General features: G+C 40.2%; 3 protein-coding genes across 3 annotated transcripts; 2 read left to right on the top strand and 1 right to left on the bottom strand.

Annotated features, from left to right (window-relative positions):
• Positions 1-842: 842 nt before the first annotated feature.
• Positions 843-8,122, top strand: LOC140362907 (thyrotropin-releasing hormone receptor-like). The gene is made up of 3 exons (XM_072449194.1): positions 843-927; positions 1,550-2,347; positions 7,553-8,122. Exons 2-3 carry the CDS (start codon positions 1,571-1,573, stop codon positions 7,955-7,957), a joined length of 1,182 nt encoding a protein of 393 aa, XP_072305295.1. The 5' UTR covers positions 843-927; positions 1,550-1,570; the 3' UTR covers positions 7,958-8,122.
• Positions 8,123-14,929: 6,807 nt separating this feature from the next.
• LOC140362906 (transmembrane protein 198-like) lies at positions 14,930-21,956 on the top strand. Its single transcript, XM_072449193.1, has 5 exons — positions 14,930-15,011; positions 16,407-16,674; positions 19,748-20,323; positions 21,108-21,232; positions 21,729-21,956. Exons 2-5 carry the CDS (start codon positions 16,518-16,520, stop codon positions 21,876-21,878), a joined length of 1,008 nt encoding a protein of 335 aa, XP_072305294.1. The 5' UTR covers positions 14,930-15,011; positions 16,407-16,517; the 3' UTR covers positions 21,879-21,956.
• A 1,713-nt stretch (positions 21,957-23,669) lies between these two features.
• LOC140362407 (matrix metalloproteinase-19-like) lies at positions 23,670-27,531 on the bottom strand. The gene is made up of 9 exons (XM_072448513.1): positions 27,342-27,531; positions 27,135-27,223; positions 26,929-27,059; positions 26,467-26,679; positions 25,802-26,047; positions 25,099-25,191; positions 24,875-25,036; positions 24,543-24,670; positions 23,670-23,921 (listed from the first exon to the last, which is right to left on the bottom strand). The coding sequence occupies exons 1-9, from the start codon at positions 27,432-27,434 to the stop codon at positions 23,685-23,687; spliced, it is 1,392 nt and encodes a 463-aa protein (XP_072304614.1). The 5' UTR covers positions 27,435-27,531; the 3' UTR covers positions 23,670-23,684.
• Positions 27,532-27,642: the final 111 nt, after the last annotated feature.

Genomic DNA, 27,642 nt, shown 5'->3' on the forward strand with positions numbered 1-27,642 from the left:
CAAAAGAGAGGATTGGAAGAGAGAGAGAAGAAATGTGAGGTGTGAGGAGAGAGAGAAGGGGCAATGAGAGAGGGAGAGAGAGAGATGGAAGCGAAAACAAGAGGAGAGAGAGAGAGGAACGAAGAGAGAGAGAGATGGAAGTGAAAGCAAGAGGAGAGAGAGAGAGAGAGAGAGAGAGAAGAACGAAGAGAGAGAGAGAAAGCAGCAAAGAGATGAGACTGAAAGAAAGAAAGAAAGAAAGAAAGAAAGGGAGGAAGAGAGAGAAGATAGAATAAGGAAGGGATGGGAGAAAAAGGGAAGGGAAGAATGGTGAGAGAGAAAGAGAGAGAAAATGAGAGAGCGAAAGAGAGCAGGGTGTGAGGGGAGAGAGAAGGAAGGAGAGAGAGAAAGGGAGAATAAAAAAAGAGAGGAGAGAGAAAAGGTAGGGGGAGAGAGGGGTGTGACAGGTAGGGAAAGAATGGAAAGAGAGTGAGAGAAGGGGAAGGTACCGTTGAAAGATAGAGAAAGGTGTAAAGAGAGAAGGACAAATGAGCGGAGCAAGATAGGTGGAGCAAGAGGAGAGAGAGGAAAGAAGGGAATAGAGGAGCGAGAGAAGTGGGAGAGAATGAAGCAGAGAGAGAAAAGGAGAATAAAGAAAGGGAGGAGAGAAAAGTAGTGTAGGGAAAAAATGTAGGAGGAGAGAGGGGAAAGAAGAGAGAGGGAGTGACAGGTAGGGAAATAATGGAAGTGAGAGGAAAGAGCGGAGAGAGAGAAACAAGAGAGAAGATAGAGGAAGGCAAGAGAGGCAGGGAGGAGGAGAATGGAGAGAGGGAGTGAGAAAGGAAAGCAAGAGCGAGGGAGAGGGGGAAATGCACTGGACACTGGAAGAGGAGCGTTTTCTCCTGTTTGATGGGAATGTTCAGCGAATGCGGCGTTCTGCCAGAGATGGTAAGTTATAGATACCTTTTACTATTTACACAATTTACTGCACAATTTGTGTTATTTCCATGTTATTTTTAGCAGTGGAGTCCAAAATCTTTAAATGTTTTAGTAAAACAAATATAGGCTCACATTTGCCATCTTTTTTTTCTTTTTTTTCTTTTTCAATTTTGTTGTTATGTAGCCATTTTTTGTACAAAAAAAATTACAAAATTAACAGTATGAAGTTGTATGACAAAATACCATCTAACAAATCACCTTTTTGTCACAAGCTAATCATGTTTTGGTCCTTTGGTGTGGTTCTATTGATTTAATTGAACAGTTTGAAAGGGTATAGTAAAATACCACAAAAAAGTCAAGTTTATGTCACAGACTTGTCAAATTTGTCGTAAACGTTGCTATTTTTTGTTTTTTGGAATAGTTGTGATTTGAATTAAAATTAATGGTTAATGGTTTATGACATTACAAAAACTTAAAATTAAATAGATGTATGTATGTATGTATAAATTAATGAAAATAAATTAAAATTAATTAATGAATGAATTAAATCAAATGTTATCAAATAATATGCACTTTTTGTGTGCAACTTTACTCAACGCTGTCATAAATTTGACTTTAATAACGTTTGTAGATTTTGAGCCCCTGAAGAACAATGGAGAACATCACAACCACCACCTTCAAGGACGTCCTTGGACTTGTGAACTTGACCGAAATCCCTCACAAACCTTTGGAGGAGCAGGTCGTCACCATCCTTTTGACGTTGCTGATTTGCGGAGTCGGTATCGCCGGCAACGTCATGGTCGTTTTGGTCGTCCTCCGTTCCAAACACATGGTCACGCCAACAAACTGCTACCTGGTCAGTCTGGCTTTGGCTGACCTGATTGTCCTTCTGGCTGCCGGTTTGCCAAACATCTCAGACGTAGTTGCTTTCTGGATTTACGGCTACACTGGCTGCTTGTGCATAACTTACCTTCAATACTTGGGCATCAACGTGTCGTCCTGCTCCATTTTGGCTTTCACGGTGGAGCGTTACATCGCCATTTGCCACTCGATTAAAGCTCAGTTTCTCTGCACGGTCTCCAGAGCTAAAAGAATCATCGCCGGAGTTTGGGTTTCCACCTCTCTCTACTGCATCATGTGGTTTTTCCTCGTGGATATAAACAAAACGGTCTACTCGAACGGCGTGGTGGTGACTTGTGGGTACAGAGTGTCTCGGAGTCTCTACATGCCGGTGTATTTCCTGGACTTTGCCTTGTTTTATGTCATCCCGCTGGTCGTGTCCATGGTGTTGTATGGACTCATAGCCAGGATCCTGTCCATGAGTCCAATGCCGCCGCACCTGAGCGACCAAGGCGGCTCGGTGCACCATGCCAATGGGACCTGCAAGAACAGCAGGAGCAGCAGGGGGGCGCTGAATCACAGGAAACAGGTGAGTCACAGTTGTAAACATGTGAAAAGCTTTTTTTTATTGATGAGATTTCCACAATAACAACACCATAATAATGCATGAACAATGACTTAAAGGTTGAATGGACGATTTTTTTGGCACAAATCTAAGTCTTATTTCCTCGTGGCGTGGACTGCAGATTAGTCTTGCCACGTATCGATCATAAAACGCACCTACCGCTCACCTGCAGCCGCGTGTGGCTCGCCCCCACGTTTCCGCGTGCCTAAGTGCATTGATCTATCATAATATAGTTCCCTCAGTGTACGGGGCAAAATGAAGACGGAGAAAGACAGTTCGAGCTGACGCAGAAGTGGACGAAAATCTACGGGAGACGAGAGATGCGATGCGATCCGTTGCGCTAATAAACAAACGCACGTGTGTGTTGTATCAGTCTGCATGGCGGAGTGTGCATGCGCACTTCCGCCTGCGTTCTCAAATCGCCGAAAAATCGTCCATTGCGCCTTTAATTCAAGCTTAATAACTGTACCTGAATTATTCTTAATTAACTAAAAAAATTGTCACATTTATATAGCGCTTTCTACCATCAAGGTACTCAAAGCGCTTTTACATCAAGCGCTGAACTATTTGTTCAGACACAGTTTTTTTGGTATGTTTTTATCTTTTTATTGCACAAATATTGCACACATTTTATGAGCCCAAAGTGACGTCACACACTCGTTACTAGTGTTATCTTGAGGACAAACGCCGCCTGCTCAGTGTGGGCCCTGCCAATGAAAAGTCTGTAACATCCGAAAAATCCTGTTTGTCCAGAAATGTGTTACTGTGGTCAGGAGGGACCAGTGGACTTACAGAAATCACTCCAGGCTAAGGATGAGCTGTTTTTTTTCAGGTCGTTAGCAGCTGGCTAATGCTAGTTTGTGTGGCTATGCTAATAAACGTTAGCCAACTGTCCGGGTGTTATATTTTAGATCAGACATAAAGTACATGCTCTTGAAAACTGTGAGGGTCATCTTTCCAGAGGAAGTGTATACATTTCAGAAAATGTTATTGTAATCAGCCTATATTTCCTATACTATTATGTTGTTTCTAAGACTCATTGTGTGAAGGAGTGGACTGAGTTCCCAAAATGTTTAAAAGCTCAAATTCCAAAAGATATAGAAAATGCTCTTTACCAGACAAAGGCATTACGAAAATGGACCAACATTTTCTGAATTATTAGCCAGAAAACTTAAAAAACAACAAGCGGAAAGAATCATGTTATTATTTTGTTTGTATGTGTGTGTGTGTGTATGTGTATGTGTATGTGTATATGTATATATATATGCAATGGTATTTATGTATTTATTTATTTGTCTATGGGAGTTTTTATTTATTTTTAGGAGATCTTCTACTGAAAGTGTTTTTCAGACTTCCTATAAGTGATCTGTTCTTCTGTATCTACCTCTGTATCTACCTGCGTTGCACCAATGAAATTTCCCCATGTGGGACAATAAAGGAATATCTTATCTTATCTTATATATATATATGTATATAGTAAGTAAGTAAGTAAATTGTATTTGTATAGCACCTTTCACAGACAGAAGTCACAAAGTGCTTGACAAAACACAGAATAAAACAATAAAAATACAAAAAACTTACAGTGAGCAATACATATACAACAATATACAGTCAAATCAGTCCATAAAACAAAAGCAATTAAAAGGCTTGATTAAATAAAAAGGTTTTAAGCTGACCCTTAAAAGCAGTAACTGAGTCCAGTGACCGAAGGGAGAGCAGAAGATTGTTCAAGAGTCTGGGGGCAACAGCCTGGAAGGATCTGTCTCCTCTGGTCCGAAAACGAGTGCGAGGAACCAACAGGAGTTTCTGATCCAAGGACCTTAGTGAGCGAGAGGGAGTGTACGGTTTAATCAGATCGCTGATGTACAGACCTGACCATTTAAAGCTCTAAAAGTCAGAACAAGAATTTTAAACTGTATCCGGTAGGAGACCGGCAGCCAGTGAAGGGCTTTTAGAATGGGTGAAATGTGGGACCTTCTATTTGTGCGGGTCAAGATCCTCGCGGCAGAGTTCTGGACCAGCTGCAGACGAGAGAGTTCCTTCTTGTTAAGACAGGAAAACAAGCTATTACAATAGTCTAAACGTGAAGACACAAAAGCATGAATTATAAGTTCCAGATCGTTTTGAGACACCATTTTCCTGAGCTTAGAGATTTTCCTCAATTGAAAGAAACAGTTCCTCGTCAACAGCTTGGAGTGGTGCTCTAAAGACATGTCTTTGTCAAAGACAACACCCAAGTTTCTAAGATTAGGTTTTGCAGTCTGGCCTAAAACACCCAAATACTGGTTTATCCCTGGAATGGCATCATCAGGGGAAAATAATCAATGTTTCTGTTTTGTCAGCATTTAGCTGCAAGGAGTTTTTACTCAGCCATTGTTTTATTTGCACTAAACAACTGACCTAGGAGTTCAGCTTCTGGATCTCAGAAGTTTTAAAAGAGCAATATAGCTGAATATTGTCAGCGAACAGGTGATAGGACACATCACTAAACTTTTTAATGATCATTCCCAGGGGGATTATACAAAGCAAAAATAGGACGGGACCCAAAACGGAGCCCTGAGGAACTCCACACAACAAATCAGCTGAGTCGGACATTATTTGGTTTGCTGCAACACTAAAGCTCCGACCGGATAAATATGAGGAAAACCAATGAAGAACTGACCCCGACAGTCCAATCAGGTCCCTCAATCTGTTTAACAGTAAATGATGGTCGACGGTGTCAAAGGCTGCAGACAGATCAAACAGAACTAGAACAGTGCATTTTCCAGAATCAGCACATCGTAATGTCACTGGACACTTTTAGCAATGTGGTTTCCATAGAATGATGTTTGCGGAAACCAGATTGAAAAGAGTTGTGAATGTTAGACTGTTCAAGGAAATCTGACAGTTGTTCAGAGACCACCTTCTCTAGGATCTTGGACATGAACGGGAGCTTTGAAATAGATCTGAAACTTTTTGGGTCTGCCGGGTCCAAGTTTGTCTTTTTCAGTAATGTCTCTACTATGGCATGTTTAAATGGACCAGGAAACACACTGGTAGAAAGAGAGAGATTTACCATTTTGGTAACCCAGGGGCCAATAACATCAAACACTTTGAGGAAGAGCCTGCAGGAAAGGGCATCTGATGTACAAGAGGAGGGTTTCATCTTGGTCACCGTATATATATATATATATATATATATATATATATATATGTATATATATACATACATACATACATACATACATCATACACACACAATAAAATAACACATACATAAAAACACATTTATTTATACAATGAGATAAAATTATATAAAATAAGCGCATCAGCACTGTGGGTAGTCCTTGACTAGTTTACGTGTTGTTTATGTACAAACATGAACAAACGTGGTGTTTATGTACTTAATGTACTTTTATGATTTTAACTAACTGACTGATATGATCTGTATATACATTTAAAATTTGCTTCTTTAATCTTAAGAAGCACATTTTAAATGTATATACAGATCATATCAGTCAGTTAGTTAGTTATCATTTATTTATTGCTGGTGAATAGAAAATATGTGTTTTCACATAATAATATTTTCTTCAAATGTGAGCCCCATGTCCATCATGTCAATCAACATCTGAAAAGATGCCCTTCCTTTGATATGATGATATAAAATTCACTCACACCTTTCCCTTGATTGTATCTGAAGTTAATAACAGATCTTCAGTTTCCGTTACATTTTTAGTGCAATATAATATTTAAACATGTTTTTGTTATTTTGTTGGCTAAAAGCGTTCCTACTGTGCCTTGAAGTCTTTGTTCATGCTTTATTAACGCTTATAAAAGTGTAGTTATTATAAAGTGTTACGTGTTAAGTGTATAGGTTTAAACTTGTATATTGTGTATTTCTTTGACTTCAGGCAGAACTTGTCTCCATGGAGATAGATAAGTTTAATGCCACACTGCAAAGCCTTCAGACAAAGCAATAACATAGGCTATTTTATAGATTAACTTTCTCATTAATTAATTAAGGATAAATTATTGTTCTTTGGGCTGTTGGAAAAAAGGCTTAAGAATATAAATATACCAGGTGATCGCCTCAATCATCTGCAAACAGCAATAACTAAACAACTGAACAAATACTTGGAAATTAAATCATTGATTTTCACTCTCCTAAAGGTCAATCTCAATCAATACCAACAGCACCTTTTATTCTGAGGTTGGCGGCTCAATTCTGGCTACAGACTTTGCTTACTGACAGTGTGTCTTTGGTATACGTCTGCCAGTTCATCCCAGGGCAACACACGGTCTACTGAAACATGGGATTATTTTAAAATACTTTAAAATATTTTCCGTTGTTGTGTCATTGAACTCTCTCAGCGCCAGAGCAGCAGCGGCACAAAAGTCAACTTTGGTACCAACATTTTCTTTTTTATTTGGAAAAAAAAGATGTTTCCATGTCTTACAAAAAAAAGGGTTGCTCACCTTGTCTCTATGAAAATGTCATTGTTTTGCCGGAATGTTCCAGAGTATGGCATTAAACTTATCTATCGTGCCTTTATTCAGTTACAATTTGTCACCTGCTTGTTTCCATGGAGACGCCTAGATATTCTGACATCAACCTGCCAAGGGACTGCAGATTAGCCATGTTAACAATAATCTTTACATACTTACATGCATAACATTCATTGTGTTGTCCCTTTACAATTGAATACATTGATTTAATGCCACACTGTAGAACGTTCCATGAAAAAGCATTTCCTAGGAGATAAAAACATTTCCCAGGAGATAAAAACATTTCCCAGGAGACAAGCTGGTGGCAGATGCTCCACCAGAAATGTTATAGACTGCCCCCCTAATATACCTTAATCACAGTTTGTGATTAGATTTAATTTAGTTTAATTATAACAGCTAAAAATGGCTCTAAATATTTACTTCCTTGAAGCCAAACCAGTGTCATTTAACTTAAAGGTTTGAACTCATCTCCAAACCACAAGCTTTTACTGACAGAGGATTGGCTGATGATCTCGATTAAAAAGACAAGAAGCTTATCAGTGTTGATTAGACTTGAACTCGATTAAAATGTGATTAATGGCACAGCCCTAATGCACCTTTAAAAATAGTGATATTGGGGGTTATCATGTGTAGTTACAGTAGCCACACACAGTATTATTATTGGTACTATCGTTTGTTTTCCAGATCACAAAGATGCTCGCTGTGGTGGTGATCCTCTTCGCCGTGCTCTGGATGCCCTACCGCACTCTGGTGGTGGTCAACTCCTTCATCGAGCCACCGTACCACAACTCGTGGTTCCTGCTCTTCTGCCGCATGTGCATGTACTCCAACAGCGCCATCAACCCCATCATCTACAACCTCATGTCGCACAAGTTCAGGGTGGCCTTCAAGAAGCTCTGTGCCTGCTCCAGAGAAGAGGACAGAGCCGCCGAGTGCCACACGCCCATGTATTTCACCGTTCAGAGGGATTCGTCCAATGAAAGCCACATGGCACTGACGGACCCAGAAGAGGAGGAGGAGAGGAGAAGTCAAAGTGTGAGGAGGGTGAAGATGCTCCGGCGCGATCAAAGCACAATGACAATGTTGTAGTTTTTTTGGTGCAGCTGATTGAAATGGTCTGAATGTGAATATGTAATGACTTCTGACAGGTGCAGCTTAAGTTTTGTGAGTGAGGCGGACGATGATGAAGATGTGGCCATTTTGTGCCACCACCAAAACCATAATCTCAAACGCACAATAAACTTTGTTGATAAGTGGTTCCCAAACTTTTTAAGGTGGTGCCCCCCCATGACACATTTGATCAGGTCAGGTACTTCCTACTTCTACGTGCTTAAAGATCTAGATAGATACTTTAATAATAATTTACAGGTTCTCCCTCATTTTCTAATTATGACTTAGTTTGGTGGTATCGAACTTGTGGGAAATATTTATAATAGTTTTACATTCGTGAAGTTGCAGTTTACAAAGAAAATTTGAAAAATAAATCTTTGTTACAGGAAGTTGTGCCGGGTTCTAAACAGAATCCCTCAGTGATGTCATCAATGTGCGACATGAGACAATTTAAACGTTCACTAAAGGTGTTATCGGGTAACGTTTATTGTCAAATCATACTTATTGGGTAATTTATATGGATTTTGGCCCTTGGTTACAGTGTGGTTGCTCGGACACAGTTGTGGAATCACCTCTACTTCTGTCACATCTGCTGCTCATGACCAGGAAGTAACATTATAAACTTCATCACAATTGTCAAACTGGCACAACTAGGCACAACTAGGCAAAATGTTTGGTAAATCATGTTCACTCCATTTTAGTGAAATTTGTCCAACCTGCACTTTAAATAAGATGATCCAAAACATGTAGCACCATGGGGAACAATTCTTGGTAGTCCTGACCAAGCCAAGCACAGTCTCTGCAGATGAGTCTCTGGGTGCTGCTCCTGACAGGAGCGAGGTAGAAGGATGAGTCAAATGCAGAGGTCAAATTTCCCTACAGGGACAGTAAAGTGTACCTTTAATGGAGACATTTGTCTTGGACATCAATGAAATGAAATGAAAATGAAAATAGACAAAATCGAAACAAAAATTCAGACATAACACAATGTGCGTCCACAGAAGAAAGGCGTGACCTTAAAGTACAGCACTCTCCCAAAAGGCCCCAAAGTGCTGCTAATATTGCACTTCTCATTTGTGACCATAAGGTTGCTACGTCCTTGAGTTTGTGTATAGCAGTTTGTTTGATTCATCATTGTAATGGATTGAGGAACACCGTAAGTGAGTATTATATTGATTACGCTTACGTCGGGGCATCCGGCCTTTTGCCAGAGGACAGTAGTTTATATCGGTCTGACAGGATGTGGATGGGATCATTTGCTATTCTTTGACCCGGTTTGATTGCAGCCTCTTCAAACATGTCTCGTAGAGAGAGTGGAGAGGGTTTATATTTATATTCACACCATGGATGGACTTACATGCAAAGGTAGTCCACGTGCATGTCCCACTGAAACTGGGGGTCAAGTATTTTGAGCAGGTCACGTCAATGACATTAAGCAGGTCATTGATGTGACCTGTTTTGGCCCTTCAATGTATCAGTGATCCCCTTTAGGGTCAAAAGCCATCTCCTTTCAACATTCAGTCCTAGATTGTGCTGCACACACCTGGACTACATGCGACCAAGAGGGGCCCCTGTTTTCATAACAACAATCTCAGAAAGAGTAGTTAATTCTTACTCGCTGTTGTCTTTCCGTTGAGAATGAGCCGTGTAATTTTATATGCACTGACTCATGTTCAACTGGATCCGTTTCTGAAGCAAAATGTTTAGCTTAATCACGTCAAAAGTAGAACAAAAGTCCATAAACTAAAGCCTTACGATGTTTTAAATGTTTTAAAGTCAAAGATGTTGTGATGAAAGCACGCTCAGTGTCCTTTTGGGTGCAAACTAACGTTATTCAAACTCGGTGAGTTTCCTCCTTTGGAAGCCCAACCTTTAAAGGAAATGTCAGTGAAAGACACATGTATAATATCTATTCAATCTAATGCCTGGTGTTTGAGTGGTCTAAGCTGCAGCACATATGCCGAGGCAAGATTGATTCAGACTTTTCTCCCCTATTTCACGCTATACTGTCCAATCCAATAAAGCCTACAGCACCAGAGTATAGACAAGATGGCCATTTGTATTTATTTTTTCCATAACGCTCCTCCCCCTCGGTCATTCTGCATGGTACCCGTGCCACAGTTTGGGAACCACTGCTGTAGATAAAAGACAAGCGTGGCTCATCGAGTGCAGCTAGACAATGTGGACTGTATCTGTGAATATTTGTGTTATAATGTCTGACCGTGTGATTGTTGTACTGACAATGGGTTTAGGTTGTAAAGTGTGTTTGTGGGAGTGAGACGTCGGCTCTGACTAAAACAGCATCAAACATGAGCAAGAGTGAGAACAGAGTGTTGCTTTGCCTGGAATGTTCCGCAGTATGACATTCAACCAGTGCTAAAGTAAAAGTACAGATACAGGAGCAAATATTTACTCAAGTAAAAGTATCAAATGAATACATTTACTTAAGAGAAAGTTTGTATGCACCAGTTTTAAAATGTACTGTAAGGTCAGTTTGCAAGTATTGCAAACTGATTTTGAGAACAGAAACGAATGAATAGATTTCCTAATATTTCTAGCTGTTTTTATTTGTATATTTCGGTTTTCTTAAAGTTGGGTCATAAACTCAAATTATGAGCATGCTAAAATAACCCCTCAGCCATTTCAGGTCTAAAATCGCCAGGAAAAGTACTACCTGTTGAAAAATGTAGTCTGTGAAAGTGACTTAAGAAAAGTACAGATACCTAATATTTTTACTTTGTTACTTTCCACCACTGCATTTAACTTAAAACAAATAACATCTCCATGGCAACAAGCATGCAGAGAATAGTTCATAGAGGACCTTCAAATAATGCTTGTATTGCACCTTTAACAGTTTTTTGTAATACACAACCAAGATGTAAATACTTTACACAATGTTTATTTAAATGTCTGCAAACTTTGAAATGTGAAACAATTCATTTGTAATAAAATAGAGGCTGAATGTAAAATGATATGTGTCATTTGTAATATTGTTCAGATATTGGGTATTCAATCGGACAAAAAACGAATAATAAAAAAATTAAAAGGTAATTTGAGTAAAACAGAGACTTTACCATGTTCAATTATTTGGTCAAACTTTTGACAGTCATAACATCATCGGGGCACATTAAGGCTTTTTGACTAAACTATTTTTGCCCTGCAGTTTTAAATTCAAGAGTTACTATATACTATATACTTATAACACTGCAACATTTTAACTTTTGTATCCGTCATAGGTTTTGGTATTTTGTGCGAGCGACCTGACAGCAGCGGCAGCCCAGAGCGGGAACAGTGCAGAGAAGCTAATTGGTGTCAACAAGTCACGAAACACCGGCTTCTACTCTCATAGACCTGTAGGAAGAGCTATATTTAACAGTAAATTATGCCCTGAATGTGTCAATAAACTGTAAAAGAAAAAGAAAGAGAAAAAAAAGTATATTGTCAGCTAAAAATGTATCCGTGCCAAACATATAGTTCTATAAAAGGCACTGGATTTGATGCTTGGACTGTGTGGGATTTGGATGTTCTTCCTGTGGGAAAGAAATAAAGACCTCTGCACTATAACATTGTCAGAGATTGGGTCAAATGGAATGTGTATGTCATTTTCCCTCTTGAATAAAACAGAGTTGTGTATTTTGCATGTTTAGATATCCATCTATTGTTGGCGCTGCCCTGACAGTCGCCCCAGCAGCTTTGAAGGATGAGTCGAAACAACTTTAACCTTATTATTAATCAACACAAACAATTCAATTAGCCAGATCATTTTGACATCATTTTGGAGCTTTTCAAGGTGATCCAAACTCAAGTTAACTGTAACACAACACAAATACAATCTTTTCTTCATTATTTTGAGTGCTTTACATTGCATTAGTAAAAGGAAAGGTTCTCAAGTGTCAGTGTAGAGTAGAGGTAGAAAAAGGGGCAGATAACGTAGGTAAGCTTGCTCTTCTTTTTGCTCCTTTTCATTCATTTTTGGTACGGTCACTGATCATGTCCACCGACCTTCAAAGTGAGATCAAAGTGAATACCACCACAAATTATTTTTACATTTGCTGGTCGTGCAACGTCAAAGCTGTGCAAGAGTTTTACAATGAAATGATGGGTTTTGTGAAAGTGACGCACAAACCGCACTGTAAGCATTTCATTTCAATTAAATCAGACGGTCTATACCTCTCTATAAAGGTGTATGAATAAACCATTGGACAGTAAAGCCTCCTACAAAGCCATTTTTAATAGAGAAACAAAAGGCCCTTCTTCTCGTGTGATGAATAATACATTTGCAAACTCTGACATTATGTGTGAAGAGCTCTCGTCTGGTCACAATCCGCAGAGAGAAACAAAGGAGGCCAGAGCTGGAAGGTGCAGAGGCTCATTTATGGCTCTCAATGAGGTTTGTATGTTCTCCATTTGTTCAGAACCATCATCAGTCTGTTGAGTTTATGTCAACTGAGGGAAATGCTAATGAGTCATTTACGCATATTTCGAAACATGGGTTGTTACTTCTTTTATTGTACAAAACTGACTTGACCATAGTTATAATGTTTGTTTCATAACCAAAAGCATACCTGACTGTGGAGCTCCAATAATGTCATCATTTTCCCCATAGTTTTTGAACAATTCCAATATTCAGACAAATATTATGAATTATTTGTATTATTATTGGCCTTTAAACATACTCTAGAGTGCCTTTAGTTTGACACAACAACAAGAACAAGAACAACAACAACTTCATGTCACTCTGGCTTTTCGCACAGCAGGAACTGACCTTTGGGCTCCATCTACTGGCTGACAACTGACCAAACAGTTAATAATAATAATGAGTAATAATCTCAGAACGACTTTAAAACAGCACAGAAGATCTCGGAGCCATGTCATATGACGTCACAGACTGTGATAAAACTCCAGCTATGTTTTTAATGAAGGAACAATGTTAAAAGCTCAGCATAATGTGTCCTAAGAGTTTAAAGGCCTGACAGGGACCAGTCTGTATATCAACTGTCAAACAATATTCTGTCCATGACACAATCATTTTTAGTCCATAATACATATTACAGCTAAATATCTTTCTAAAATGGTTCATAATATGGTAAGTCGACCCACAATGCACAGCTCAGTAGAACAGTCCAACATAATTTAGTGACAAATGTATATTTTTAATAAAACTAAAGCAATAACACAATTGCAGGTTTTATCTTTTAGGAACTTTCTCTTATCATATTCTGCCACTCATGAACTTTACTGAACAGCTCCGGAAAAAACTTATAATCTTTACGGACACGGCTGTAAATCAGTGGATTAAGCCACTGCACTATATATAAATCGCTTATGAAATCATTGCCCAAAAAGAGATGGAAAACGGCAAACAAATGATGAATTTGGCTTTAACCCAGAATCTCTTCCATAAATGCATTGAAAAGGATCAGAATATTGAACATAGCGGTCTAATAAAAGCCCTCACGCAACACTGGTAAAATGAGACCAGGGTTTTTGATCATGTCTTAAACCACTCAGATCTCCATTTGGTCCGAGAGCTCTTTTCTGGTCTAGTGAGGCAAAAAGGGAGGAATATGAATGATGAAAGCACTAGTTGCCTCTATCGCATCGAGAAAAACTTAATTTGACCACAGAGATCCATTATTCTTATCAGTCCAGTCAGTCCAGTGCCCCCAAGTTACATTAGACCAATCTACCACAGTTATTAATGCAGACCAGTGTCTACTTCTGTATCTGCAATTTTCTCTGTTCCTGCTCGCCACTCTTCACTGGACCAGGAGGTCAGGCTGAGAGGAGCTCAAGGCTTTGGTCATAAATACATTTTTTAGCCTTCTTTTTACCAGGTGATAAAAAAGATTGAGATGGAGACCTCTTTTTCAAGGGTGACCTGGTGCAAAGCGAAAAAGCCACTGCCAAATAAAGATAAAGAAATAAGCAACACACGCACATACAATATAATAATATATGTACGTTTTTAAAGATTTTTTTTTTTTGACATACAGATCACAGTAATGGGTGAGTGCCATAACCTGTTACAAATGTTAATGCACAATGACAGTATTTAGAGATTAAAGACATTCAGATGTTCACATAAAGGTAAAAAAACACATTTTAAAAAACCTGAATATTACACAATAGACATAGTTTTAATGGGAGAAACAACAGGAAACATTTATCAAGCTGCAGCTAAAGATGTTTTATTGTTTAAAGGCGGTATGGACGATTTTTCGGCGATTTGAGAACGCAGGCGGAAGTGCGCATGCGCACTCCCCCGTGCGGACTGATACAGCACACACGTGCGTTTGTTTATTAGCGCAACGGAGCGCATCGCATCTCTCGTCTCCCGTAGATTTCTGTCCACTTCTGTCCACTTCTGCGTTAGCTCGAACTGTCTTTCTCCGTCTTCATTTTGCCCCGTACACTGAGGGAACTATATTATGATAGATCAATGCGCTTGGACACGCTGAAATGTGGGACGATCCGCACGCGGCTGCAGGTGAGCGGTAGGTGCGTTTTATGATTGATACGTGGCAGGACAAATGATTTATCCACACCACGAGGAAATATGACAAAAAATTTGCTGAACAAAATCGTCCATTCCACCTTTAATTTTATCAATTGCATACATGAATTTCTCTGGGAAAGTCTGTTTTCTCCAAATGCATTTTCCTCCCACAGAAACATAAAGATAGTAACTCCTACACAGTTGGATCAAGTTTATTCAAATACTAGATGATCATAATCCCCTCAATGTAGTTTTATACTGTATTGTAAAAAAAAGCAAGTCCTTTAAATTTTTGTGAAGCTGAAAGTCTGTATCAAGTTGAGTGTCGCTCTGGTGTTTGGAGGTGGACTCTGGTTTGGTCCTGGACTTCAGCAGAGAGCAGTGCCTCTGGTGTCTGTTCAGGAGTGTACACACACACACACACACACACACACACACACAGAGAGAGAGAGAGATCAGGCTGAGCCACAGCTCTGAGGAAGCACTGCAGGACAAAATTTACATCAGCCACAGCTCCAGAAATGCCTCTCTCGGGTAAGGTTATTTATATATATATGTAAGGTTATTTATATATATGTAATGTCTATGATATTTATGACCAAGATAAGGCTGTTATTTAACACTCACTGGAGTCATTTGGTTGTGGCTGTTCATAATAAATATAGCAGCAGAAGAGGTAAAAGTAGAATATTGGTCATTGTAACAGTAAAATAAACATATGTCGGTGTGGATGGTTGAGGAGAGCGACAGAATAACTTCAATTTAGTCTTAAGAATATGTCTCTTTAAGAGAGGTAGCAAAACTATGTACTCAAGTAAGAATAAGGTCACTAATATTAAATGTAACCCAAGAAGTTACTGAAGTTAGAGGAAAAAAGCTTTTAAGAAAGCCATTACTCAAACAGAACTGGACATAACTTCTGATTTCCGAAGTGAATGGAATTGAAGGACAGAAATATTACGTTACACAAAAGTTGCTGAAGTAAATGTAACTGAGTACTTTTCCCACCTCTGCTTGTGCAATGGGCCTTCACATTTTTACACATGAGATGAGACAGAATTATTCATACTATAGATGTGTGAAGAAGGAGGACCTGTGGAATGTGTACGGGAACAACACGTGCGGGGACAGTGCTGTGTAGTCAAAGCGACGGGATCAACTTCTGCCAGAGCTAATCTCCTAAAACCACTTACGTTACCGATCTGTGTGAACGGCTTAAGCTCGTCACGTTAGCAGCTCTTGGACACGAGGCGATGGAAGAGAGGCACGTGAGCCTGAATTTTAATGGTTTGTATTGAAAAAACTAATATTTTGTTGATAATTGCGACTTTTTTATTTTTTCCCTCAATGTCACGGCTCATTGAGTGGAAACAGTGTGTCCAGATGTCCTTAAGGACAAGCACTCGAGCTGTAGGGTCACTTCCTCGTCTGTTTCCTGTTTGAACAAAAGAACTAGGAAAACAATGCAATAAAAAAGTGTAAAAAAACCCAAAACCATGACACTTTCATTTACTTTTTAAATACTTGAATTTGGGAAGTAACTAGTTTAGGTTGTTTTGCTTTGCAGAGCTTTTATTCCAAAAATAGAAATGTTGAGCTTATATTAATGTTTGATGTCACTGTTTCCATCCAAATATTGAATGTATATATTTTAAACAGACCAGCTTAAATCTAAATTGTTTGACATATTGTAATTATTTAGGGTCAATGTTTAATTTGAACAGTTTCAAGCTAGATTTTAGGGTAATATTTGTTTTTTCCTGATTTACGTGTCAAATCCATGTCAAAGCCTGTAGTGCTTAAAGTGTTTCAATGCTTAAGTGAGAATGTGCAAAAAGAACTGATCCACTATTATATTTGCTTTTGAGCCTTTGATAACAGAAGCAGAGATGAGCCTCGAGATAACTCCACTCTCCTTGTTTGGTGCAGGTGCAGAGGAAACACGCCGGCTTCCTCTCACACAGGAACTTCATACTGTGTGAATGAACAAAGGGGAAACACACAAATGCATGTTCAGTAAAGACTCATAAGCCTCCCAAAATGGCCGTGGTCACTCCTCAGTTTGTGACCGTGGAGCCTGCGCTGGGCCTGGCTGAGGAGGACTCGTGCACGCTGCAGATCAACATCATGTATGAAGTTGTTCCCTCCATCGTCTGCTCCGTGTGTCTCTCCTTTGGACTCATCTACTGCTTTTTTGGTACGTACACCTTAATAAATCTGTGTTATTTACCTCAGCAAGTTATGATTATGTTTGTTTCATTATAATGATGCACGAGTCTAAAGGTTTTGCCAAATGCTCAAACAACTCTTTACATTCTGTGCATTATTCATTTACTTCTCACACACTACTTCAAAGCCACGTCTGCTCTGGTCTAGATTGACAAAAACAAAGCTGTCCATCCGTGTCATTGGCTTCTCCAACCAGCCTCAGTAATTCTCACATGCCACATTTACAAACCGTATAGAGTTTGCGTCATTTGTTCAAATAATTACACTGAAAGAAGAAAAGGTTTGCTGCTACATTCATGTTGTCTAAAAACACTGCCAGACTTTTTTTTTTTATCAGGGATGTGCCTAAAAACCCATTATGATTAGTCCTCACTCCACCTGACGACCTCATTAGCTCATCTGGTGCTGACCCTGCAGGTGCCCAGAGGGTGCCAGGGTTTAGGCCAATAAGGCTTGAACTGGAGCAGCAGATGGAGCTGGAGCAGGAGCAGGAGCAGGAGATGGAGAAGGAGCTGGAGCAGGAGCTGGATAAGGAGCTAGAGAAGGAGCTAGAGAAGGAGCTAGAGCAGGCAGATGGAGCAGGAGCTAGAGTAGGAGCTGGAGCTGGAGCAGGAATTGGAGCTGGAGCTGGATCAGGAGCTAGATAAGGAGGTAGAGATGGAGCTAGAGAAGGAGCTAGAGAAGGAGCTGGAGCAGGAGCTAGAGAAGGAGCAGGAGCTGGAGTATAAGCTGGAGCTGGAACTGGAGCAGGAGCTGGAACTGGAGCAGGAGCTAGAGAAGGAGCAGGAGCTAGAGAAGGAGCAGGAGCTGGAGTAGAAGCTGGAGCTGGAGCAGGAGCTAGAGAAGGAGCTAGAGAAGGAGCTGGATCAGAAGCAGGATCTGGCAGGTGGAGCTGGCAGGTGGAGCTGGCAGGTGGAGCTGGCAGATGGCATAGAATCTGACATATGTGAATTGAAGGCAGCGTTTAGCACCACCTGTTACCGGTGACGTCTTTGAGAGATTGCATTACAAATGACTTAATGCTAAGGATTTACTACATTTAACAAAATCATGCGCTCTGAATCGCCCACTTTTATCATGAACATTCAATGAATCCGTGTCTAAAATGACCTGTATAGACCGCACGCCTTTTTAAAGAGTTTTTTTGTGACTTCAGGGTTGAAAATGGCAACACTGGTTTAAGAGTTTGACCCGTGCACAAGCAGAAAACATGTGACGACGAAGCAAACACATGTGCGCCGGTGTCAACGTCCAGAGACAACTTCAGCCCAAAGTTACTCATTTGTACTTTTAGGAAAAAACAACAAATGGACATGCACATGTTAATGAAAGAATATTAATGAGTAACAAGCTCCTAACACCATAATATACCACTATAATGTGTCATGTGGACTTGTCCCTGTGAAGTTTAAACCTTTGACAAATCTGAGCAAAGACTATAGATGAAATGTTCTAATTGTGTTTTATGTATCAATGGTGTTTTGTAAATAGACTTTGCAAATAAAATGATTCACCTGATCAATTTGAGCAGCAAGTTATTCCATGGTCTCCTTCTTACTACATAAAGGTCCATGGAAAATACTGAAATCCATTTAATTACCTGTTTTAATTTCATTACATTAGAGGCCCAAGTCCAGGTAAAGGTCCATTTAAAGTCAGGTTTATTTAGTCTTCTGTCTCACTGTATTTACACTGCTGCCCAAAGAGCTGAAGGCAAAACATACGACGTTTAATGAACAAAGAAAGGTCCAGTTCTAGTCCTGGTTTAGTCACAGTTTATGTGAACCTTAAGATACTTCACGGTGCAGTTCTTCTGGTGGAGGGTTCCGCTTCTTGTCATGTAGATGTCATTGTGTTGGAATTCCACAAACCCTTCATCACTAGCTTGAGCACATTCACTTTTAGGATCCAGCACTTTACTTGGTTTTATTATTATGACAGTAATTGATCCTTTTAGCCTGCTTACTTCCACTGTGTACATTTTTCATGGTACGTGTTTGTTTGTCTGGTTGTTTTTCATGTCTTGTTGTGCACATTGGGCTTGTTTGTAAATGTCTTTCCAATGTAGTTTTAACTGTAAATGGCAAATAAATTAACCCAAAAAAAAGCATTAAACATATTGAAAATTGTTCTAGGTTTTGTGCACAGTTTGCATGTTTCTCCCCGTGTTTCCTCCAGGCAGCGGTTACAGTCTACAGTCCTGACCAAGCTGAGCAGTAGATCTGGATCTAGTCCCCGGCGCTGCTCCTGACAGCTCGCTCCTGACAGCTCGCTCCAGCAGCGATGAAGGATGAATCAAATGCGGAGGACAAATTTCCCTACGGGGACGACAAAGGCTAATCTAATCTAAGATCAGTGGAGAGGCGACATCGCTCGACTAAAAATGCATGTTTTTATGGGTATTTTTCAACGCACGCCTGCAATTGAATGAGACAGAGAAGTGTAAAGCCAAACAATGGAACATTCCAAGCAAAGCAGCAACATCTCCATGGAGACAATCAGGTGGCCATTAGAAAGGTTACATACGGTAGAGCACCTTTAAGGCAAGACACTACAGGAGAAAAAAGACATCAATTTAAAAATGTTCCTGTAGTTTACGCACATAAATGTAAGAAGTCATGATTTCAAATACAAATAAGGCAAAACTGTACATATTTGGGACATACAAATGTGAAAAATGGACAGAGTCAGGTTTAAACACTCGCTTCATTTTGTACACATATTAGCAACTAAAAACTTACAGAGGGAATTTCTTATTTTGTTTTTGAGTAAACTAGATCTGCCAAAAGACTTGCTGAATCGAATGACAGTAGATTATTACGTTCCGAGCTACTTTACGGGCTGATCTTTATGTCTCTGTGGAAGACAACTGCACTTGGAGAAATCGGCCTTTGAAGTGACAATGTCCCAGAGAAATCCATAGATAAAGTGAACTCAGTGAAAGAAAATAACAAACGATGAGGAGCAGATTGGACACTTTTGTCGAGAGAGCAAAAAGTCTCGCCTTCAGATCTCGACCACTCCGTCCATTCTCTCTGCAGGATACCGCTGTCTGAAGGTGGTCCTGTTCTTCTCGGGCTTCCTGTTTGGCTCGGCCGCGGTGCTCCTTCTGTACCACAAAGAACCTGCTCTGGACTCCCACCTGAGCCTGGAGACGAGGGCGGGCATCGGCTTGGGCGTGGGCGTCCTCTGCGGCCTCGTCGCCATGCTCGTCTCTGCCGTCGGATACATACTGAGCGGGCTCCAGCTGGGCGCCCTGACCTGCCTCGCCCTTCTCGTTCCGGCGGGACAGTTTTGGGTGCTCTCTTCGGAATGGGTCCCTGTTGGGTCGATGTTGGCTTTGGGAATCATCACCGCGGTTTTCACGCTCCTGTGGCACAAACTGTTCATGGTCCTCTACACCTGTGTCTACGGGGCGGTGACTGTCATGCTCTGCTTGGATTATGTCATTGGAACGTTTGCGATGCCCGAGCAGGTGTACGGCCTCCTCCGTCATGGCGTGGGTCGACCTCTGTGCTGGTTTGACTGGGCTGTCGCTGGAATATGGCCTCTGCTCAGTCTGGTCGGGGGTCTGGTGCAGTGGAGGTGGACCGCGAGGGAGTTGTTACAAAAAGAGGGTGAGTCACAACAATAAAAAGAGAAATAATCAGCTCAATCAACCTTTTTGAATTTTTAATAATGCCAGTGATTGTACAAATGACCTGGTGTTGTTTTCTGTTGTTCATGCATCTTTAAAGTTGCACATTTTCTTTGTTTGCATTGAGGTGTTATTGCTTTAATAAGATAAGATAATAAGATAAGATAATCTTTTATTGTCCACACATGGGGAAATTCCATTGTTGCAACGCAGGTAGATACAGAGGAAAAGAACAGATCACTTATAGGAAGTTATAGGAAGGAAACAAAACTCTTATAAACAAAAACTCCTATAGACAAAACCTCTCATTTCCTAATAAGGAATGGAGGGGAAAAATAAATAAAGATAAAAATAAAAAACAGCTAGCATTAGACAAGATAATACTACTACTACTAATAATAATACAAGATAATACTAATAATAATGGTGAAATAAAATGTTCATGTGTGTGGCATTAAGAGTATTTTATCCCTCCCACTCATACATAAGGAAGAACAGCTACTTATTTGGATTCTCAGATTGTCACTCACTCAAAAAAGCAGATATTATTTTATTCTCAGTAAGTCCGTTGAGGCACGGACTGCACGTGTGCCGTTTGCTGACCGCAGTGGAGGTTTGAAGCTCAGAACATGGGGCTGGATTACTTTGACTTTTTCTATTTATATTTGCTGTACAATACAATACTGCCGTGGATGTAAAATGTGAAGTACTCTGGACATTGGAGTGTATTGTTTTGTTCTTGACAAAATGTATTGTGTGTCCAGCTCATCAAAAGAAAAAGAAGGAACACGTCCTGAAGCACAGACACTTTGTGCAGGGGGGAAGACGACCTCATCGCAAGAGACGACCGCTGCCGCTCAAACGCTACGCGAGCGACGTGCTGGCTCCGGTCAGTCACATTTATTCACACTCCTTTACAATCAAGACTGTAAACGTAAAAGGACATAAAGGACATAAAGGACATATGAGATATTTTTGAAAATGTTTACAATGTTTACGTTATGTGCACTCCTGTATCTGTGGGGTCGCCTCTCCACAGATCTGACATGTAACTTGACATCACTTGTTATATATTAGTTAAGTGCATGCTTTAATGCCTTTAAATTGCCTTCAGAGTGAAAAGCATTTTGTTGTGAACGTTCCACCGCAGCTGGGGCCTTTTCCTCCACTTCCCTTCTCACCCTCTGCAGGGGACTTTAGGCTTTTGTGCACTTTCTTTGCTGTTCCTATACATTTTCTGGACTGAGATTTGTGATGTTTTTCCTGCAATCCGCTGTAGCCACTCCTCCATCTGTATATATACATGCAAATACATATCCAAATCTCCAAGTCTAAATAGGCGTGTTAGATTTCCTCTCAGTCTCATTATTCTGATCTCTTCTCAGAGTTACATCCAGAGCCTTCAGGAGCGGCGCATGGGAACCAGCTCGTCCTGCAGCAGCGTCAGCACCATCACTCACACTCTCATCGACTTCGACTTCGAGACAGGCTCCATGGTTCCTCTGACCGCCTGCTCACCGGTGTTTGCTGTCTGAGTCCAATTACTGAACAGACTATAATATGGACGAATACGGCATCTACAGCAAAAGCTTTAATCAGTCAACAGGACAAAAAATCCTCCTTTACATAATCTATGTGGATTTTGGAAACTTTGTGCTGTAGGAGGAGACATTCTAACTTTTAGGAGATTTTTGGGCCAATGGAACCCCCCTGTATTGACACTCTTCCTTTTTGTGCCGAGTCAGGACAAACCATGTCCATTTTTCATTTCAATGTTCCTGTTTTAAAGTCATATCTGCTCCTTAGATAATTCAAATAATGAGATATCACAAGAATAAACTAAGTTACCTTTATTACTTCCTAATCAATTTATGGCTTTCTTGTATTGAATATCCAAATTGATGCTTTACATTTTGAGACTAAATGAAAATTAATACATTGAGATGTATTTATTATCTATTGAAATGGATTAAGAGACATTATTTACCAGGCCAATGACCAATAGTCACAAATCATCTCGGCACTTGAGCCTTTTCAGTGTTGGTATTTCTCCATTGGACAGTGTTTACTCAGGTATATTTGAAGTATCTCTGGGAGTTACTTCAAATCACCAGAGTGCTTGTGTCACTATGAATTTTTAATAAATGTAAAAGCAAAGGCAAGGGAGTGTCAGAGCAAACAGAGCAAAGGTCAGCCTCAAAACTTCAAACAATCATCTTCACCAGTCAAACATGGCAGACTCTATTCAGGATTTTTGTTTAATATTTTTGCACATTTGATGTTAACTTGTGCACCTTTGCCTGAGATGTGTCTGATTTAACAGAAGAAAATGCAGTGCAATCACATATTGCGTAATATATTTTATTACATATTATTGCTTAATTACTCAATTATCAATGATTACCATATTTTCTGATTGTATTGCCGGTCTTGGACATTCATTATCTGAGGGTTAAGTATCAAATGGGCAAAAGTTATATTATTTTTAGACACTTGAGTGCTGGGTTCAGGTCTAATAATCACCCTCAATTAGAGTGATCATGTTTTTGTTCTTTAAGCAAGGGCAACACTGTTTGAGGATTTAAAAATATAGCCATAAAGAAAAAGGAAAATAAATAATTATGGCTCCTGAATGAACCAAATTGAATTAAATGACTCCTCCCTTCCCTTCTGGCCCTCCACAACCTGTCAAATCCCTGTGGCCCTCCGAAGAAAAGGATTGCCCGCCCCTGGCTTAAAGGAACCGCATATATGAGATTTTGATGAAATTGATAATTTCATAAATTTGACCAAATTGTGACCCCAGATACTTACAATAACACTGGACATTGTTTATATTGTAATTTGGTGTTTTGGTTCCGAATCAGAGAGCAGAATGTGACTCACATGACTTTCTCAGTTGGGTTGCCAGATCCTACGACTAAATCAAGCAGCGAGTCATGAATCAGTGCTACGAGAGCAACCTGTGAAATCTATCTGCAGGTTAAAGCAGGTTCAGTTGGGATTGTAGATGCTTTTTCAAACCAGTAAAGGATTATGATTAATTTCTTAATCAATAATACAAAATAAAGGATCTGATTTGTAAATTATGGAATCAATCAATCAACGTTTATTTGTAGATCACAGTTCATACAAAAGTAACTCAAAGTGCTTCACAATAGTAAAAACAGAATAAAATCACACTGTAATAACAAGACAAAAAATAAAAGCATAAATAATGACATTAAAACGTATTTAAAATGAATGAGTTGTAATTAAAAAAGGCCTTGACTCAAAAACACAACTACACAAACCCTTTTTTGGCATGTGTGGAATAAGGCCTTTTGTTTCCCTCTGGTGGCTCAGTCGTCACATTGCAGCCAGCGTGAGGCAGTACTTGCAGGAGAGCTTTTGACCTTCTGCTTGTCAGGGTCACCTCTCCAAAACTGCGACCCTTTGAACAGGTAAACGTTGTCGTCGGTCCACGTCACTGCAGCGTCTGTGTCACTGGGCGCGCCCTTAAACAGCTGACTGATCGGCAGAGGGAAAGACTTGAAATGTCCTGGTTTAAACTCGTCCCATTGCCAATATCCAGACCGCTGTGACAAGCAGAGGGGGTTGAAATACTTGAGTAATGGACTTGAAGCAATTCCTGCTTTTATATTTCTGACAACATACATTAATAAATAGTTTCTTAGAGTTATAGTAAGAGTAGAGTAACTATACTATAATTGGCAAATCAGATGTTATGTCCAAATACATGGCAAGGAAAAGCAAGATAACTAGAATCTTTCAACCCTAAACATTTTCTCTTTCATTTTTGTCTATGTCACATTAATGTAACCTTTTTTCTCTTTTCTATGCACATGACTCAACAATCGTATAAATCAGATTATCTTTCTCTCTTTCATCATATGGCACTGTTTACGTGACATTTCAATCATCCGATGGATCACAGAAATAATAATCTGATTTTTAAAAATGCACTTATTAACTGACATGATTTCTCTTATGCATGTAAACACACATTAAAAATCAGATCTAATATTTTGGTTATCCAATTTTTTCCAGCCACCCACTGGGCAAACGCTCCGCCCACTAAGCAAATTTTAAAATGTAATATTTTGACACACATCAACGGAAAGTGAGCCACAAAATATCACATCACATTGTATATTATGCTGCCGAGAGAATAGCTTTTGTTATTGCTGCGTTATTACCTTTAAAAATACCAGCTTCTTGTTTTTATTTGAGTAAAAAGCAGAGTCGATGTCGGCCGGGATGTTGCTCAGGCGTCTGGGAAAACCGTGGTCGAGTTTGAAGCCAGAGTATCTCCACACCCTGTCTCCTGTGAGCGTGCATTAGAGTGATATTAACATGTTTCATCACAATTAACTATCAGACCTACAGTCACCAAAGTTTCATTTCAAACTAACTGCAGATGTGTGTGTTTAGATGATACAACAATATAATAACAACATAATGTGAATGTTTCTTGACACAATCACTACTTTACTCTAAATTGTAACTTTGGCGTATGAGCTGAACAGACCTTTGATGAAGTAGGACTTTCCGGTGCGTGGGGAGTGGACCGCTGCACTCAGGCTCCCGGGCAGCTCCTTCCACAGAGCAGAGACCGGGACCGGCCTGGAGACTGAATCAGTCCTGGTCCACACAAACGGACCACTGAAGAGATATGTCTGCTCCTTTGGACCTGTGACGGATATAAAAGTATGTAAATCATGTCTTTACTCTTCTAATTATTAACCCCGGTACCTAACATGACGGCATCCAGTTTGACTTTGCAGAGGTCAGAAGCTCTTCCTCCTGCAGGAGCGGCTTGGACGGGGTTTGAGGACCGAGGCTTCCCTGAAAACAACAGATAATACTTAGACATCTAGGCATTTGGTGATTTAAGGTGGACAGGGAAGAAACAGTGAGAAGTGGGCCATATATTTATCAGCATTTACATGTTTGTTTTAAAATGATTAATACTCATAAGTAAAGGGGGTTTAGTGGCTCTTCCATGAGAAAAGTTTAATAAACCCTGTATCATTTCAGATATTCTGGTGCATTTTACATGTCATATTTATCCACATTATTTGAATAAGCTACATAGATAGATCTTGACATCTGTTTTTCACTAATGAAAAAAGCCATCACTTTACTTTTCTGTTAACACGTTTGACTGATTGTGGTTTGTATCTATTCTCTTCTGGACACAGATCCTCAGTGTATGTGGCCCCATTAAGGCTGTGGCCCTAAGCAATGGTTCGTACGTACTGCGGGCCAGCCCTGACTCTGTAGGAGCTCGGAGTAGAGTCGCTGCTCCTATACATTGAGAGGAACAGGTGAGGGAAGAGCAAGGACACAACTATAATGTTTATGAGCTCAAACAGGATGTATCTGAGGTGATTCCACCACGATCTGGCCTGAAAGTTCTTTTACTTCAAACTAAAACACTGAAACATATTTGTACCATATAAATATTGTATTCCCTGGATGTCGTCTGGGTGGAGCTTAAAGTTGGAGCGGTAGCCGCTGTACACTGGCCCCATGATGGCGCTGTAGTACTGTGAGTGTCCCAGGCCAAGGGCGTGGCCGATCTCATGCGCCGCCACAATCCTCAGGTTTGAGCCGTAGCTCCGCCCCTCGGTCCACAGCTCGTCTGCATCAAAGTGAATGAGTCCAGACTCTGGGGCGTCAGCGTGGGCTAAAACATGGCCTGGAGACCAGAGACGTTCAGTCAGAGCTGCCAGAACTCTAAGTACAAAAGAGCCAAGTCAGCCAAACTCTCTGTTCCACCTTGTGACATCATTAGGTGGGAATCCAGAAAGAAGTCCTCTAATTTTTGCCACGCCTCCCATAACAGCACTCAAACTGCTCAGATGACCTTGAACATTGCAGCTAATGTCTTTAGCCTCATTTGAACTGCTTCCCTTCAGTATGACATTAGAAAGTAGAGAAGAGTCTACACATTACATACATGTGCAATATTTAGGTACTTTATTGTCCTGGTAAACACAAACATGTAACATGAGACAAACCAAAGTAAAGATGTCTAAGTAGTTTAAAAAGCCTAATCATTACACAACCTTTAACTGTTCACTCACACTCCAACTATCACCAGGACGTGTCTCTTACCTCTGCCATCGAAGGGAACCGGGCAGGACGTTTCCTTCTTGTGAAAAGAGATTTGGATGTCTGCTTTCCCTGAGTGGAGCTCTCTGAAGCCTAAAGGCGACACCTCACTCCAGTATCTGAAAGCACTTTGGATGGACGAGCGCGTCTGCTCCTGGCCCAGGTCAGAGGCGAAGTTATAGATGTGATAGGTCAACATCTTCTTCTTCCATTTACCTGTTTGTAGAGTAATATGTGCAGCTTATATACAGTACAATATATTAGTGCATTGAGGAAGGTAGAACAGCCCCAAAATATACACTGCTGTCATTACTTCCAAATAGTATGACTCAAATAGAAGAATGGTGACAATAACATTAGTACTGAGGAAAGGTTTGACTTTTACTCTAAGCATAATTGAATGTGTGTTGAAATATTGACCTTATTACTACAGTTTTTGGTGAGTTGAAAAGCAGCTCAACTCACCCAAGATGCGATAGTTGAGAACCCTGTCGTTAAAGGCGTCCTCCAAACCACAGCGAGGTTTGTCCATCATTCTCACTGTGGCTGCGTCAAACCTGCCTGTGACTGGGAGCTTTGTGACCTTCTGAAATGTCCTGAAAAACACTTGTCAACTCAGGTTATAAAGCTCAAAGCACCATACCACACAGACAATGACAATACCAGCTCACCTTATTGCATCTGCCAACTCCTCAGGTCTGTAGTTTGGACGTTTGGTGCTCAGTGGACTGTGGAGGTATCCATATCTATGCAAGTACGCCTGAAAGATAGAAGAAAACAGAGCAAAGACAGTTAACTTGAGAGGTAAAAATGTGAATAAATGTGTGCAAAGCAAAATGTAAAGCAAGCATGCACAAGTTTGACTTTTAATCTCTTACAATTGCTTCTTCTCTTCTCACGGCAAAGGTTAACACCGGTTGTAATAAAATGACAAGTCCCAGTAACTCCAATCGTGTGCGTCCCATATTCATGAACAGTGTCTAAATCCACAGACTCAGTTTCTGTTTCAAGAGCTGAACGTTATTTCATTTGTGGGAGAGAAGTGTCCTGTTTGTGGTCCGTTATTAGCTCTTCTCGTCTTGTTGTTACGCGTGTAGTTCACAGGAGGCAGGTTTTATACAGATGGGGCCAGACACTAAACCGCTGAACCCTTAAAAAGAATGCCAAGTGTCGTCTCTG

Source organism: Eucyclogobius newberryi, unplaced genomic scaffold, assembly GCF_026437365.1.
Source record: "Eucyclogobius newberryi isolate DKJ021-1_F unplaced genomic scaffold, fEucNew1.0.hap1 SCAF_17, whole genome shotgun sequence".
Classification (NCBI taxonomy): Eukaryota; Metazoa; Chordata; class Actinopteri; order Gobiiformes; family Gobiidae; genus Eucyclogobius; species Eucyclogobius newberryi.